The 16,089-nt window shown below is 39.9% G+C and overlaps 1 protein-coding gene across 1 annotated transcript in view; it reads right to left on the bottom strand.

Moving 5' to 3' along the window:
* LOC117746821 (probable G-protein coupled receptor 158) overlaps positions 1-16,089 on the bottom strand; it is a 52,549-nt gene that overhangs the window by 23,036 nt on the left and 13,424 nt on the right. Inside the window, exons 3-5 of the mRNA XM_034556132.1 lie at positions 7,513-7,615; positions 3,511-3,722; positions 1,882-1,950 (exon numbers count right to left, since the gene is read on the bottom strand). Coding sequence (XP_034412023.1) covers positions 1,882-1,950; positions 3,511-3,722; positions 7,513-7,615 — 384 coding nt within the window. The remainder of the gene's footprint in view (positions 1-1,881; positions 1,951-3,510; positions 3,723-7,512; positions 7,616-16,089) is intronic.

Here is a 16,089-nt window from a genome sequence, read left to right as displayed (position 1 = left end):
TAAGAACTATTTCACCCAAGAGCATGCTGAGATCAATGATTGGGAGTTTTGGTCCGACTGCTCTTTGAGAATGGTTCGGTGGAAGACTTTTCTGTTGGCTGATGAGTTTTAAGTTTGGAATGGAGATCTGAAGTGTTTCTATCTTTAGTTCCAACTTGTTAATTGCCATCTTAAAAATCATTTAGTTCACATTCTCCAGCTCTCCTTTTTCATTTTGTTTAAAACCTGAGAAATTCTTTTTGCTAATGATTGCGGGCATCTTTCCTGCTGGAATCGGGGCTACATCGGTAATTACTATGGCTGTATCGAATTGTTCAAAGCTTCGATTCTTTCAAATTATTCCAATTATTAATAACTTTTAGAAATATTGTGTGGAATTGTTCCCCTGTTTCCACCTTTTCTTCCCCTCTCTCTCAAACACACACACACATGTACTCATTCAGTCCATATTTGTGTTCATTTAGCCTTTCAAAAAAATACATTTATTTTCACTGTTTACTCTCCTGCAAGAACCTGTATTAATGGGGCAGTCTAGCAGTGATCTAACAGCACCATGACATTACATTTATATAATAACAATAACACTGTGGCATCGGGGCGTGGTTAGGCTCAGCTGCAGAGGGGAGTGGCCTCAGCTGTGGGTAATTGTGCTTTGCTCCCCAATATAAACAGCAGTAGGGACGAAGAAGAGGGTTCAGATTCTGCCACAGCACCGGACCTACGCCGCCATCATGCAGGCAGACCAGCGGACGCAGCAGGGGCGCTCAGGGGCGGGGCCGAGAGCGCACTAGAGAGACCAAGAAAGCTTGGTGAACTAGATCCTGTCTACAGCGTCTTTGCGCTAGGGGGAACCACCCACGGTAACACTAACTTGTTAGAAACACAAACACATATGTATGCTAGTATGTATGCTATACAACAATGCGGTGAACCATAGAAAAAGTACGAGAAAAATAGAAAGAGAGCAACTGAATGTGGTGCAATATAGTTGCGTTCATTGTTATTGTGGCCAACCAGTATCGTGTTGAAAGCTTGTGTCGTCATTCAACTACTACCCCCACACTTTTATTTGTTTTTCATATTCTCTTTTTTGGTCAAATTCATTGGATGTGCAAATTGCAAATAAACCATTTTTGACTCTGATATTGCCTGAGCTCAGAGTAGGATTATACGCCAACTGTGGTCAGTAAACAACGCACCTAGAATACCTGCAGCTCTTCATATGCTGCACCAAAACGATCAGGCCTTCTATTCTAATGCACATGTATTTCTTAGGGTAAGACTTCAGTAACTTTAGAATGAGGATAAAAACCTTTATCCCAAGAGTCGGCCAAGCGCTCAGAAGCTTTTTCTTCTCAACAGAGCCGTCTTCCTTCATAAAAATGGCTAGCATCCAGCCAGCAGGCCTTGTGTTTGAGGAGCAGTGGCTCACTGCTGGCATTCTGTGCAAGTATTTGAAGGGGGCGAATTCCCCGGTTACGTCTGATCTCCCTGTTACATGGCGCTCGGGTTTCTTCCATCTGTTTCCCTGCTAAAGATGGGCTTCTGACGCGGTGCTCCAGGTGCACTGTGGGCTGTGTACACAAGTGCAAATACACACCTATACGGTGCACGCTGGCACCTACCTGGACCTGTTTATGCACTCAGGCAACAGGAAGGCTGGCAAAGGCACAAGCACAAAAAGACCCACTCGCACACCAACTCTTTAGTTTTTGTCCAGACAATGATCACAAGTACAGTATTTAGCTGCAGCTGATGAAGTAGGAGACACAGCTCATTTACATACTAATGTATTGTATTGTGAACAGGAATTATTTTGTAATAAAAGTAATGGAACATAGTAAATTGTGGGTGCCAATTAAGATCAGAACACTGACTTACTGGGAAGTAGAGCAGTAAAGACCCAAACAAGATGGCTTCCAGTAGAACGAGACCAGATGTGCGGATGTTCTGTTCATGGGGAAAGAGACACAAAGGAACAATATATTAATTAATCGGTGGCAGGGAAAAAGAGATGTTTTGTCTTTTGAGGGAGTTATTCAAATTATTCAAAATAAGTCAAAATAATGCATCAATTCCTGTTGCTGTAAATCTTTTATTGCTGTTTGTTTTGACAGAGTACTGTGAGGAGCTTCAGCTTATTTGCCATTGCAGGCAAATGCAAATACTTAATCATTGTCTCTTTCAGAGCAAACAAACACAAAGAGGAGTTGAATGTGTGCGTGTGTATATATAAACATTAGCAAGTACATATACTTGCCCCTTATAAGTGACGATAGCACCTTTTCTGGGTTGGATTTAATTACCCACATTACCTCTTAGAAGACTTTCAGTGTTTTTTTAGAATTCAATTCAAAGGGCTCTGGGGATATTTACTGTAAACTGAAGAAATGTAGGAGATTTTGAGGCAACACCACACATGTCTATAAATAGCACACCGGGAAAGATTCAACTGAACTTTGTCTGAGGAGGTATTGTGGTTTTAATAATTCTACACCGTGAGATCTCATATTTATTTCACTTCATTCTATGAAATGTCTATTCTGAGCAAAAGATTATTCCTCTGGGATTGGATTAAGGCCAACTACTGTTGCCATGGTAATCAACCTCAAAATCACTACTTGAATACATCACTTGTGTTTTTATAAGCAATACTCAAAGTCCCCAAATTCCTTTGAAATAAGGAAAAGTAATCCCACATTATTCATTATTGTGTGTAGAGGTTGTGTGTGTAGGCAACATACAGCGATGTACAGGGAGAGGAGATCAATAGACAGGCAGTCTCAACTAAGCCCGGTTTTTAAAATGTAGGCTAAAGGTATACGTATTTATTTCTTTGTTTAAACGCCTACATGTGAGCATTTATTTTGGGCTATCACTGTAACTCATCTGATGGTAATTTTACACATTTTGTAGCCGTTTTCATTTCAGTTAAAGGAAAAATACTTGAAGTCCAATTGTTCAGTAGGCTTTACCTGTATTCTCCAAAATCCAAGCAACAGAGGATGAGATGTTCTGCATTTTTGTCCTAAGTACGAGTCAATTTCCAAAAGTTGGATCCTACAATTCCCAGAATGCCGCACAATACTGGCTGTTTGTTGACATACAGTCACATTTATTTTTCAAAAAGGATGCGATGCAACGGCTAAACAACGGTAATGGATAGGTTTCTTCCCTTTTTTCCCTGTGAAAGGTTATTTTGGGGGACTTTTTCCTGATCCGATGTGAGGTCCTGGGACAGGGATGTCGTATGTGTACAGATTGTAAAGCCCTCTGAGGCAAATTTGTAATTTGTGATATTGGGCTATACAAAATAAACTGAATTGAATTGAAAATCGAGAAGGGCGATCAGAAATCTGTTGTCTGGTAATGTTATATTGTACTAGCAGGGAATAATAACCTTTACATTTCCAATCACAGCAGATACATTTAGTGCAGTTACACTTTAAATTCACAGCATTTGATTAGCATCCTACACCCTTCCACAGTGACCTCTTTGCCCCGCCTCACCTTCTTCCTCCTGAAGTGGTAGACCACCACCATGCTGGCCAGGTCCAGCACCATGCACAGACCCTGGAAGGAGGCCACAGCGAGCCGCAGGGCGCCATCCTCCTGCACCAGGCAGGGTGTGTCATCCCGGCAGTAGGGGCAGCCCTCACGGCACGGCAGACACTTACTGGACACGTCAGAGGTCTCGTCTCTGTTCAAACCCTGCTCCTTAGCTGAGAACATGAGAGCACCTTTAGTTGACAATCAGAACACTAAATGTTGTTGTTTATTTGCATACTTCATGGGACTGCTCTTCTAACCGATGGAAGACAGCCTTCTGAGAACGTATCTAAGTGCAATAGAACACGGGTCTGATTTACTGTAGTTTTTTCAAGGATTATCAATTAAATAAATTTAGTTTAGCCGTCACACACTGACTTCTCATTAAATGATCAGTTAATCAATTTGAAGGAATCCAAATCATCAATCCAGTAAATCACAAAGCCTCGGGGGTGATAATTACAAGAATACAGCCTTTAATTAGGCATATGAGGGAATAATAAAGGAGAGGACGACACCGCTCTATTCATGACTGTTGGTATAATTGTTGTTATACCAGCATGTGGCACACTTAGATATGGTTTATCATTTCTTTCCCGAGACTACTTTTTCAAACATCTCATTTGAGTGTTCACATCAGCATGGATGGGTTCTGTTAAGTGCCTTTGAAACCCAAATGTAATCAATTACAAGCAAAGAAAGGACAGGCGAATCGAAAAAGAGTCCAAATCCCACATTTTCAACCACCCACACACACACACACACACACACACACACACACACAGCGCTTCAATAGATCTTGATTGCAAGAGAACGAGCAAAAAGTACTCAGGTAATGATTAAACCAATTAAGTGGGAATCTTCTGGACATTTATAGACATAATAATAGACAATAAAGACAAATTATCAATCAGTCACAGATTTAAGAAACCACACAAAGTGGCTTTGTTTTTCCAGTTAGTCTCATGTGATTTAGGGTTTGGAAAAGAAGGGAAAGACTGTTCTTTTTCGCTGTGAATCCCAGTGACGCTGTTCATTTTCTCTGCAGTGGCTAACACGGTCACCTCACAGCAAGAGGAGCCCCGTGCTCGATGCCCGATCCCCGATCCCGGCGGTCGATCTTTCTGTGTGGAGTTTGCACGTTTCTCCCTGTGGCTGCGTGGGTTCTCTGGCTCCCTCCCGCGGTTCAAAGAAGCTCAGCTTTGGTTAATTGGCTAAATTGCCCGTAGATGTGAGCGTGAATGGTTGTCTGTATATGTGTGCCCTGTGATAAAAATGGCGACCTGTCCATGGTGAACCCTGCCTTCGCCAAATGTCAGCTGGGATTGGCTCTAGTGCCCCGCGACCCTAAATAGGAGAAGCGTTTGGGGGAATAGAATGAAATCTTCTCTGGTATTCACAATGTGAGTTTCATTGGAATGTTTCATAATGAACCCAAAATATTTGCACACTTTGGTGGGCTGGCTGGCCCTCTTTGGGCACATCTTCACTGCAGCAGTGCACAGCGACCCGCGACCAGCGGCCAGCTTTAGCTTGGCTTGCGGCTCTGGCCACAGGGCCTCGAGCTCGCCACGTCTTTTCTTTATGACAACTTCCTTTACTCACTTTTGAAACGGATGATTCTTTAATGTATGAATATTGGTTTCCATGTTTACCTTCCACAACAGCCAATTATAATTGAAACAATTTAGTTGTTTTTAATATCTGTTCAGATCTGTGCATAACTCAATAATAATAAGGGAGGAGGTCCGGCAACTGGCGCTGTGGTGCGTCAACAACAACCTTGCCCTCAAAGACCAAGGAGAACATTGTGGACTCAAGAATCATTATCATTATCTCAAGAAAGAAAACCTCCAACTTCGCTCAGAGTGCACAGTTAGCTATTAACTTCAGCTACGGTCAAGGGGTAAAGTACTCTAAGTATTTTACAGTGAAACGGAATAAACAAGCTTATTAGAATGTAGATGATCCACATTCATCTCCCATGTTTCTAAGTTGCGCATTGAGTGATGCATGGATGGCAAGATACCATTGCTTGAAATTGGTCAGTACTAGTGTACCTAAGCACATATCATATTCTGTTTTACAGGACAAATATCTTTTGATTCTAATGTAAAAATATGGAGACATTTTTCTTGCATATATTGTTAAATAGGTGCACAATATGACCGAGGATGGGATCTAAAAGGGTTGAAAAGGACTTTATTTTAATGAATTGTGCAAACATTTGTCAGTTTGACGTGTGTTTGTTTTATTATGTAAATTGTATTTTATTAAGCTGACCAACTAGACACAGATCTATTCATCTGTCTGTCTATCTGAGAGAAGATCACCAGCAAAAGTGTCATTGTGACATTCTAATGAAATGTCATGTTTCATGAGGTTCTCCTACACATTTGAGAATAATTCATTGTTTTTGCAGGCTGTGTTTTTCTCCCTCCATCCTCTCTCCCCTTTGATATCTGTCCCATTGGCCTGTTGCTAGGGAACAATATAAAATCTATTTCCAGTCTGGTCTGTTTTCTAGGATGCAAAAGGAATAACAGACAGGTTCCAAAGGGGGGCAATCAGGGTCGCAAACTACTGCGACGCAATCTGAGCGACACAATCTGAGCTGCAGTCATTTTTAATGAGTGGGTTGGTGAGAGACTGAAGAGACTCATCACGCTGAATTACAATAAAGCTCCAGCTTTGCATATCATCCCCCTCGGGGTGCTGTATTGTTGGAGTCAGGGGATGAAAACCAGAGCAGTTGCTTGATTATCTCACTCATCAGGGCCAAGCTTTCTCCCCGAGGACACTGCAACGCTTTCAGTCAGGGTGCTGGAATACAGGCATTCAAAAGGGGCATTAAGGTAAAGTTATGGATATAGTTTAAAATCACAAGGGTGAAAGGAGAACCATCAGAGGAGAACAGGTCCAAAACCAAGTTGTGTACACATGTTCAGATTTTTAGGTTTTCAGCCTATAATCATTGTGTCTGTCACATCTGAATAAAATAATAAAGAATAATGGAAATATGCAAGCAATATCCAGATTAGGACAACCGATATCAATTGACCATAAGCTAAACTCCTTCCTCAAACAGTGATTTTCAAATCATAGTTTGGCAAAACATAAGCCTCGGATTTTTACAAGTGGTGCCATTGGTCGTTCCTCATCATGGAATCCTTTTCTTTTGTAAAAATGGGGCAAACTGTTGCCGTATTAAATGAAATTGTTGCTTGTCAAAGCATTTTTGACCAGTAACAAAGTGCACAAAGTGCACAAAGTGCACAAACCACAAATTGTATTTTATTTACGTTTTTACTAATAAAATATGACTGTAATACTAAATATCTTTACCCCCAGATACATCCTTTCAGTGTTAGCATTACCTTTTGCTCGCCAGCTACAGATGACAACATCTGATGGCGACATTTGTCATTTCAGCTGTCAAAATCCACAATTGTTGATTTGTGTTACTTCCGGGTTAAAACAAAGAGTCTTTGTTGGCTACAAATTTGAAATGGTAAATCTGCCATTATAAGCCGCATGAGGACGGACCCTTGAGGGGCTAACAGTCAATTAAAGTGTGATTAATCCTTTTTTCAAGTTCTTTTCCTTCAACATTTGTTCTCTGTCTCCAGTTCACAGCCACCTTATATTCCAACAGGTCTGTGACTCAGAAGCCACCAGTGGCTCCCGCTAGAACTCAGAACACAAACATAGGAGACCTCTCCACAATAAGAGCAGTCACAATCCTTTGACTTAAGCTTGAGGTTTCATAATCTCACGGGCCCCAGGATTCCCATTCAAAGACAGAAGAAGAAATTCAAACAAAATGTGTCGCCGTCAGCTTTTTTTGTGCTTTTTTTCCCTCAGAAATCCTAAACGCTTGCTTTTGAACAATTCAAAGTCATAATCTGACAGTTCACTGCAATGTGTTATTTTTTTTATATCACAGATGGATTTTGAACCTACTTTTAAACCCATTGAGCACCACTCGGCTGGGATGGTAGAATCCTCTCCTGCACTGGCACTTGTACTTGTCCAACACGAATCCATGGCCGACGATGGGAGTGCACTAGGGGAAAAAAAGACAGGTGGACATTGGTTGTAAATATAATATCACAGGAGTTAGTCGCAAGTGAGAAGCTGAAGAGGAAAGTACGTGAAAGTGAACCAACAGGATGGAGGAGGATGACCGGGTGATGAAGACAATGTAGCTTTATTTTGCTTCTTGAGTCCAAAAGCAAGTGGGAGGAAAGTGATGACATTCTTTCTGGTATTTAGGGTTTTCAGAAGCAGAATTAAATAGTATAGGACACAACAAGAACAACAACATCTGTATTCTACATTGTAATAAGTCTATTAGAAAATATAATATTGTATTGTTTATTATAGTAAATTGAATATGTGAGGAAGTCACATCAGGCTCTTGGGAACGATTCATTCTTTTCTGAAATTGTATATGCCAAATACGAGAAAATAGTCTGTAGACTAATCAAATATAATTGTTAGTTGCAGCCCTAGAGTAATACAAACAGACAATTATATCATCAAGAAAAGAAAGCACAAGGTCTAAATTATAGTTGCTGCAAAAACACAAACAGTCCTTTGAAAAAAATTCTCTTCACACATTCATATCTTTAGTAATTCTTGCTCCAAAGTATGCCTCAAAATGCCTTTTGAATGACATTTGCACTTGCAGTAAATATTATGAAGACATGGATGAGACACGGGACCCAACAGGGATTTTATAACAGTTAACAATTAGAGAATGCTGTTACATGTATATTCTAAAGAGACATACTCTACAGTGTTTTATAACCTTTATCTTTCACTGAAATCAAATAATTGTAATCCTAAGCAGAGTCTCAATGCTGTAATTAAAACAGACATTACAAAAGAACAGTCCCATGTGTTTTCACTTCCAGCTGATGATTAACCTCCTCGCCAGTCCCCTGCAGTGGTCCCAGTTAATGAACTTGTTTCAATCATGTTATTGAGTCTCTTACAGCGTTTACATGCTCCTCTGCAGCGTGAAGCACAAGACGCTCCAGTTATAAACATGCGTGGTGTCAGGGGAAATCAAAGAGCTTTGCCAAGTTACAGGGAAACTAATTAATATCTAAATTAAGAATTAAGGGTTGTTTTCTGAATTTAAGCGTGTGTGCATAATTCCAGTTTGCATCGACAACTGCAAGAGCTACATGGGCTTACACACCATCTGGACCAAAAACACTCTCACACACAGGCACCATGTGGAATTTGCACACTCATGTGAATGCACACGTCCATGTACTTAAATAAAGCTGCAATAAATTTGACATGAATGTCCATAAATAGTGCATTGCATTGCATGCTTTCAATACCAACAATCTATCTTCTCAGGGACAGCTTCTGGACTACATTTATACTTCATGAGTCTGTCGCTAGTCTTTATATGTTTTTGATTTTAAAACAAGAGCCCATGCTGAAGGAATTGACATTTTGGGAAATAAGCTCATTCGCTTTCTTGAGTGTTAGACGACGAAATCGATACCGTTCTCATGTTTGTGAGCTAAGTATGGAGCTACATGTAGAGGCAGCCATGAGGCAATTAGCTTAGTGTTGCATAAAGGCTGGAGGCAGGGGAAACTAACAGCTAGCCAGCCTATTTCCAAAGATCAAAAACAGGCCTATCAATGCCTGTAAAGCTCAGGAATGAACAAGTTTTCATTTTTACACTTTATCTGTGAATGTATGAAACACAACAAAATCCAATGCTGCATTAGCGGTGTATTTTAGAACTTTTATGGTCAGCTAAACTAACTTATTTCAGCTTCCAGTTATACTAATGTTGCACTGACGCAGTGTCATTGTTGTATGTTTCCACTTCCACCCTAATTTCTTGGACATATCCCCATTTGGATGTTTGTCCAATAATTATGAGGAGTCTCATCTTGGGCTGACAGATCAGAGGGTGCTTGTCTTCCTCTTCTACTTGTTACCGTATTAACATTTTTTTTCACCTGAGCCACAGTATTAAGGGACACACCTTTCACCACCTTGTTGCAGCCCAAGTCTTTTCGTTTTTTCTGTGCCTTTTTCTGCCTTCCACCTTGGCCACTATGTTCTCACTTTCTTCAATCGTTTCTTTCTTTTCTAGTTTTTCTTTGGATAAAGACTTCTCTCGCAACACTCGACATGAATAGAAATTAGTCATGAATAGAAACTAAAGAGCAAAATTGCCACAGTAGTGAGTGCATAGTGTGAAGAAAGCTGGACACCCACACAACGGAAGGTCTTTACCTCCTCATAGCCGGGTTGATAAATGCTTCTCTCTGGCGGGCAGGTGAGTCATATTTCGTGGTTTTGGGGTTTTTAAGTACAATTTGCATACAAAACATGAATTGGAACCCAGCAAACATAAATTATTCTTCATTTTTAGGGTCTTTGACAGGACATCTCTCAAGATAGATAGATAGATAGATAGATAGATAGATAGATAGAGCGAGCAAGCACATATATAGAGCACATAGAATACATAAAAAGCACAAATACTGTATGGCAAAATTGAGAAAACTGCCTGTGGTGGCTGGAGCGTGGTTAGGCTCAGCTGCGGAGGGGTGTGGGGGAATGGTTCAGGGAACAGGTGCCGGGAATAGGCCTAATTGGCCTCAGCTGCAGGGAATCGAGGCCTGAGTGACTCTGCTCTATATATGGGACATACAGTTTGAGGCACGAGAGAGGGGAGCAGAGACACAGTCTGGACTTTTAAAGAATATTCCTGAACATATCCGTTTGTATGCTCATCCTTTGGTGCTGGGGGGGGAGAAACCTGCATGTGACAGCCTAGAAAGTGTTACACTGTCCAACCAGAACCAACCACACACGCTCACGCTAAAGCAGAAATAAACATACACCACCAGCATTTGTTATGAACTTATTTTCTGCTTACTCCAAAGGAAGTGGAGACTCATTAAGATAAGACATACCCAGGGACAGGGAGGTGGGCAAGGATGAAATATGATGCTTATTTTAGACTGTTATTGGGCTCTGTGCATCCAAATTGTTGCAATTATTAAACCTATCTACATTATCACAGCAGAAGCAGTGTTGGTTCCCAAGTGCATTTTAAACCACAGCAAATCAGTCTCAAAGAACTGCACATTACTTTAATATCCCCACTAATTTAGACCTTGTATGAGCCAAGTATTATTTCCAATCTATCTACAATACATGAGTTTATACATCTCTCTAAAGGCAGGGGCTTTAGCTGTGACATGGCCGGCTTCACTTTTCCTCAGCCACTGTGAAAGGGCTATGAAACGGTCGTTTGACGTGTCTCAGTTTGATGGATCACCTTCATCAGACCGCAGGCTGAAAGTGAAAAAGTATTTTATAATTGAACCGTACTTTGGATGCAGTGGGAGCTTCTAATTCCACTTTTTTCTCACGCTTGGCTGACAGGGGCTTCAAGGTTGCATTGTCAATCACAGAAAGTGCAAAAGACTTATTTTTTCAGATGGACAGCCTGAGAAGAGGGTGTTTTATTACAGAGCCAAGACCTGTTCCTTCATTTACTCAACATTTAACATGTATAGTTTTATCAATGAAACTTAATTATTCAGACTTTAATTATTTTTTTAGATGGGGCCAAATATGGATATTGAGCAACCAGTCATGTCAACATAATTTTTACTGTGATTAAGGTTTTTATTCATTGTAATCTGATCTGTTGGCTATAGGCCGATCTCTAACCTCCCCTTCCTCTCCAAAATCCTTATTTAATACAGACTAATAATAATTAAAATGCTTATTTGGAGGGGAAAGAAAGCTTTGGATACATTAATGATGGGGTTGTAAATGTAAAACATGTGTGTGGGTTTATGATTTTGTGATGTTTAGCTAACTCCATGCATAAAAAAAGATTTACGTTTTTCCCAACAATCAAATAAATATGCTAATGTATTATTTAAGCTAATTTAAAGTTGACAACTTGTACAGCTACACTTTTTTAATTGCAATTGAATGTGGAAAGTGATTGAAAGATGTGGAATTAAGGATCTAGGCTAGCAAAAACAGTATATTGGCTGCATTGTGGTCTCATGAGGCTCCTCTCAATTTTTGCTTTTAGCCTTTTCCTTGGTGAAAAGATTAATGTTGATGAGTGATGGTTCTGCTGTTGCTCTTTAATTCCAAAGGACAAACTAATGTTGAATTATACTGTATCTGTTTCAATTGTAATACAATTGAAGTTTGTTGCAGATGAGTTGGAAATATCTCCACTGTCTCCAGGATTAATACACACTAGACCCAGCTGTTGAAAAGAGATAGGATTACTTTCCCCTTTAAAAAGTTTGAATTCAACTTTACAAATAATTTAATATTAAAACCACAATCACAACATACCAGCCCTATAAATCCCAGTGAGCGCTTGCTAATCTGTCTCAAAGTACAAAACCACAGGTTTTAGCAAAGCCTGCAGCACAACATCTCATAACTATATCTCATGATACTATCAAGCAAAGAATAAAACATACTTCACATGCAGACTGAAGCGTGAAACCTGAAATTTAATTATCTGTAACTTTCACATTGAGGGCCCCTCATGTATGCTCTGCAGTCTGATGTTTCAGGTTTCTCGCAGTACAATTTGATAAAAAGCTGTGAATGTGACACCGAGATGGGAGTTGGCAAGAGAGGAAAAGGGGGAGAGAGAGAGAGAGAGAGAGAGAGGGAGAGGGAGAGAGAAATGGAAAGGGAAAGGGGGAGGGAGCGAGAAACAGAGAGAGAGGAAAAGGGAGAGAAAGAGAGAGAGAGAGAGAGCACTCTGCCTCCCTCAGAGATCTATAAATAAACTAAAAAGCATTAAACCCTAAAAGCATTACAATCAGTCTGTCCCCTGGGTATGGGATCTGCCTGCTGCTGTTTCACAAGACTATACCAACCACTCCAACAGTGGACGTCTAAGAAGAGGAGACTTTGGACTTAAGCCTGTCTGGTATTTCTCCATCAATGAGGCAAATACAGCGATATGTAGCCACTTATTGATTAGTGGCTTGTCACAGTTACAGTGCTATGACACCGGCTGTTGGTCTCCCTGCATTCTTAGAGGACATTAGCTGAGAGAATACAGGTGATGGGATTGTGAACTAAGAAAAATCAAGGCTTTGATATACGAAATTAAAGAGGAGTAATTTTCAAAATATCAGCGTTGATTGGCTGTGGAGCCCCAGGAAATATGACAGCAGAGAAAAAAAGTCTCACTTGGAATTTAAATATTTGGGTGGGTGGTCCCCAGTTCCCGGGAGGGCTCATTCATTTAAGATCCAAAGCTCTTGCCGACTTGACAAGCTCTTACACTTCTGGCCGTGGCAGACGCTGAGCTGCAGGCAACAGATTAGAGTGACGACTGTCCCTCTCTGCTGTCACTCCTCATCCCTCCCTCCCTTTCTCGTCCTGCTCTGCATCCTCGTCCTTCTGCTTTCCTTCCTCACTTAATGCTACAATGCATGCATCATCAGCCTAATTAAAGATCAAAGAAGAAGAAGAAGAAATAAGCCGGATTTGACAGAAAATACTACCTGCAGCTTTGTTAAAAAGAAAAATATGAGCATTGTTTAATCTATATGGCGTATTTATTATTAGACTGTAGTTTTAATGGTATACTGTTTACAAGAAAGTGGCCATTAAAGGGCCACTCCAGAATTTTGTTGATTTTAGTCTGATGTGAAAAACTATTAATGTATTCCACAATAAAGGCCTAAGAAGGCCATATGGTGTTACTGTGATGGCTGGGCTTTGTGCTCCGAATGGAGGAAGATTGCAAGGTTTGCACTCGACTCCAGGCAAAAGGGAAACATGGAAGATCATAAATAACCTGGTGCAGAACTGTTGCAATATGTTGCCAGGGATAGGGAACAATATAAGTGTCTGTATGTTCCAAAATGCAACTTGACAACACCTTTTAATTAGCCCCTCCCACCATCTATATTATACCTAACTTAATGCTTGTAAACCCTGGCTTGTAAGCCAGGCTTTCTGGAAAATATGAGGCTACGATGTTGTTGTTTTTCACAGTGCAGATTAGTTATGCCTATGAAAAATGAACTGATATCGATGTGCTAAATTGGTGGCTGTAAAACATTATCCATATAATTCCATATATCCCACTCAAACGGTTGTTTTCCGAGCATCAGTCTCACTCATATTCATGCAGCAGCAGAGCACTGTCTTTACAGACTAGTAATGCAATTCATAAATACATGAAACATGAGTTTATGATACATGAAAATATTACTGTTAAATATAAGGGTAGTTTAAGTCTGTAAACTTTAAATTATTCACAAGCACTAAGAAAGCTTAGACATTTGCCTGCCATATGTTCTCTCTGAGGAATGGAATTGGATATTGCAAAATTCCCTTTTTAATAAAAAAACATTCACGGTCAGTGCACCTGTATTGAGAAGAACTGACTATCATAAAGATATGCGTGGTCTTGTATTATTGACGAATATGGTTTTCATATTAACAAAAGGTGCAGCAATACATTTCTCGTGGTAAATAGTGCTACTCAGCTTTCATCTGGACTGCATGGTCAGTGTGTCTAACATCTAACATCTTTATGGACAGTACAAGAAGAAATAAGCAATGACCACATACACATTTTGTTGGATACCAGACACCATGAAGTGGCATGCATGTTTTGCACAAGTGAAAAGAAACCCCTTTGTGTCACAGCCATGGTGTAGGATCACTTCATATGGCAATAGGCTTTAATAGATATGCCACATATGTTAATTCACAATGTGAATCGGTGGTCTTCTATATGTTTTCCCAGCAGCCAGAAGAGAAAAGTTGTTTTGAACATGTCTACATTTTCACAGCTGTATACTAAAGCTCGCTTCATGAATTTTAGAGTTTATTTGTCTACGTTTTACCTTTTTTTTTTTAATGCAGCGTTGAATATTAATACTTATGGTCTCTTTGATGACAAATGAACATACTTAAACACACATGCATTGCCAATTGGTATACAGATGCAGAAAGTGTTGCAGCACTTCAACCCAGCTTTAGCTGTAGAGCTTCAAACTCCCCAAAGAGAGACGGAGAGCCTCTGGCAGAAAGAAACAGAAAGAGGAGAGTGAAACAGGAAAAGACAGAGCAGAACTGGTTATTGTATGTCTCCTCTGCTCCTCGAGTCACCTTTTTTTTTTTAAACCTGCTAGAGATAAGGCAGGTAAAAAAACAGGTCTTGCGAGACGTGACAAATACAGAATGACATATCTGAGAAGAAACCTGAAATCCAGAATATTCCTTCAACCTAACCCTCCATTACTGCTAACATTCTGCACAGGCTTTTGCTGTCTTATTCAGTTGGATATCCGTCTCTTTACATGCAGTATTTAAACTGACTTTTGAAGCTTAAATCCTCTTTCTCAGCAATGTGCCAGAGACGATAAGGATTGCAAAAAGACACACATTAGGCAGAGACAAATATTTTATTTATGTCTTTTTTTTTCACCCCATACAGCCTGAGATTGCAGAGCCTGGTTTCTTTCAGTGGGGCAGAGCAGGGCCACATGTGTCCAGGTAATTATTTTTTTAGAATAAAGGGACACATCACTGTCAACAAACAGTAGCTGAGCTAAAGACATAATAATAATAATAATAATAATAATAATAATAATAATAATAATAATAATAATAATAATAATAATAAATTGAATTTATTATTAATATAATCATAACATCCTAAAAGCTAAAAATAAATAAATAAGAATAACTAAAATACAGGTAAAACAAATAGGGACTTTCTGAGTCACTCGGACCCTAAGAAAAAAAAAAAAAGAATTATTAATAATAATAAATAAAATAATGGCTGCTTTCCGTGTCTTTTGCTGCAGCCTTTAAAGTGCTGGAAGAAGGTGAAGAATATTTCTCAAATATAACTTGGTCATGATGATGATTTACTGTGTTAGACTGGCAAAGGCATTGCAGGATGTGTAGACAGACGGATGGATAATTTCTGACTTGTCTTTCTGCCTTTCTCAGAGTTGTTAATTAGCTTCAAGAAAATGGAGACAGAGAGAGAGCAGTAAGGGCAATGAAGATGGCAAAATGAAAAGCAAAAGAGTGAAAGAGAGATGAGGGGGGAGTGATGAACAAAGATTGAGAGAGATATTTGGGAGAGTGTGAATAGCCATGGAAACTGAACTAGCTGATTGAGGAGAAAGCGAGAGGAGAGACAGAGAGGGTAACCCTCCTAGGCTGTCATAGCAGTTTAAACTCATTAGCAGAGCTCTGCTTTTGAAGCCCTTTATCTCCAGCAGCACGTTTCAGAGGACGAGCGGAGAAAACACACACACACACACACACACACACACACACACACACATCCGTAAGCAAACACACTGCACACACACAGATGCGTAATTACATTTAAAAAAGCACAAACAAAGAAAAAGAAAACCTATAAACCTACTCAGATGGATCCGGTCACAAATCATCCACACTAATCATTCTCATTCTCACAGTACTTGTCTAATTATATAAGCATTGGCTCCTTAT

Source organism: Cyclopterus lumpus, chromosome 17 (assembly GCF_009769545.1).
Source record: "Cyclopterus lumpus isolate fCycLum1 chromosome 17, fCycLum1.pri, whole genome shotgun sequence".
NCBI classification, from domain to species: Eukaryota; Metazoa; Chordata; class Actinopteri; order Perciformes; family Cyclopteridae; genus Cyclopterus; species Cyclopterus lumpus.
This window is presented reverse-complemented; position numbering and strand designations above follow the sequence as displayed.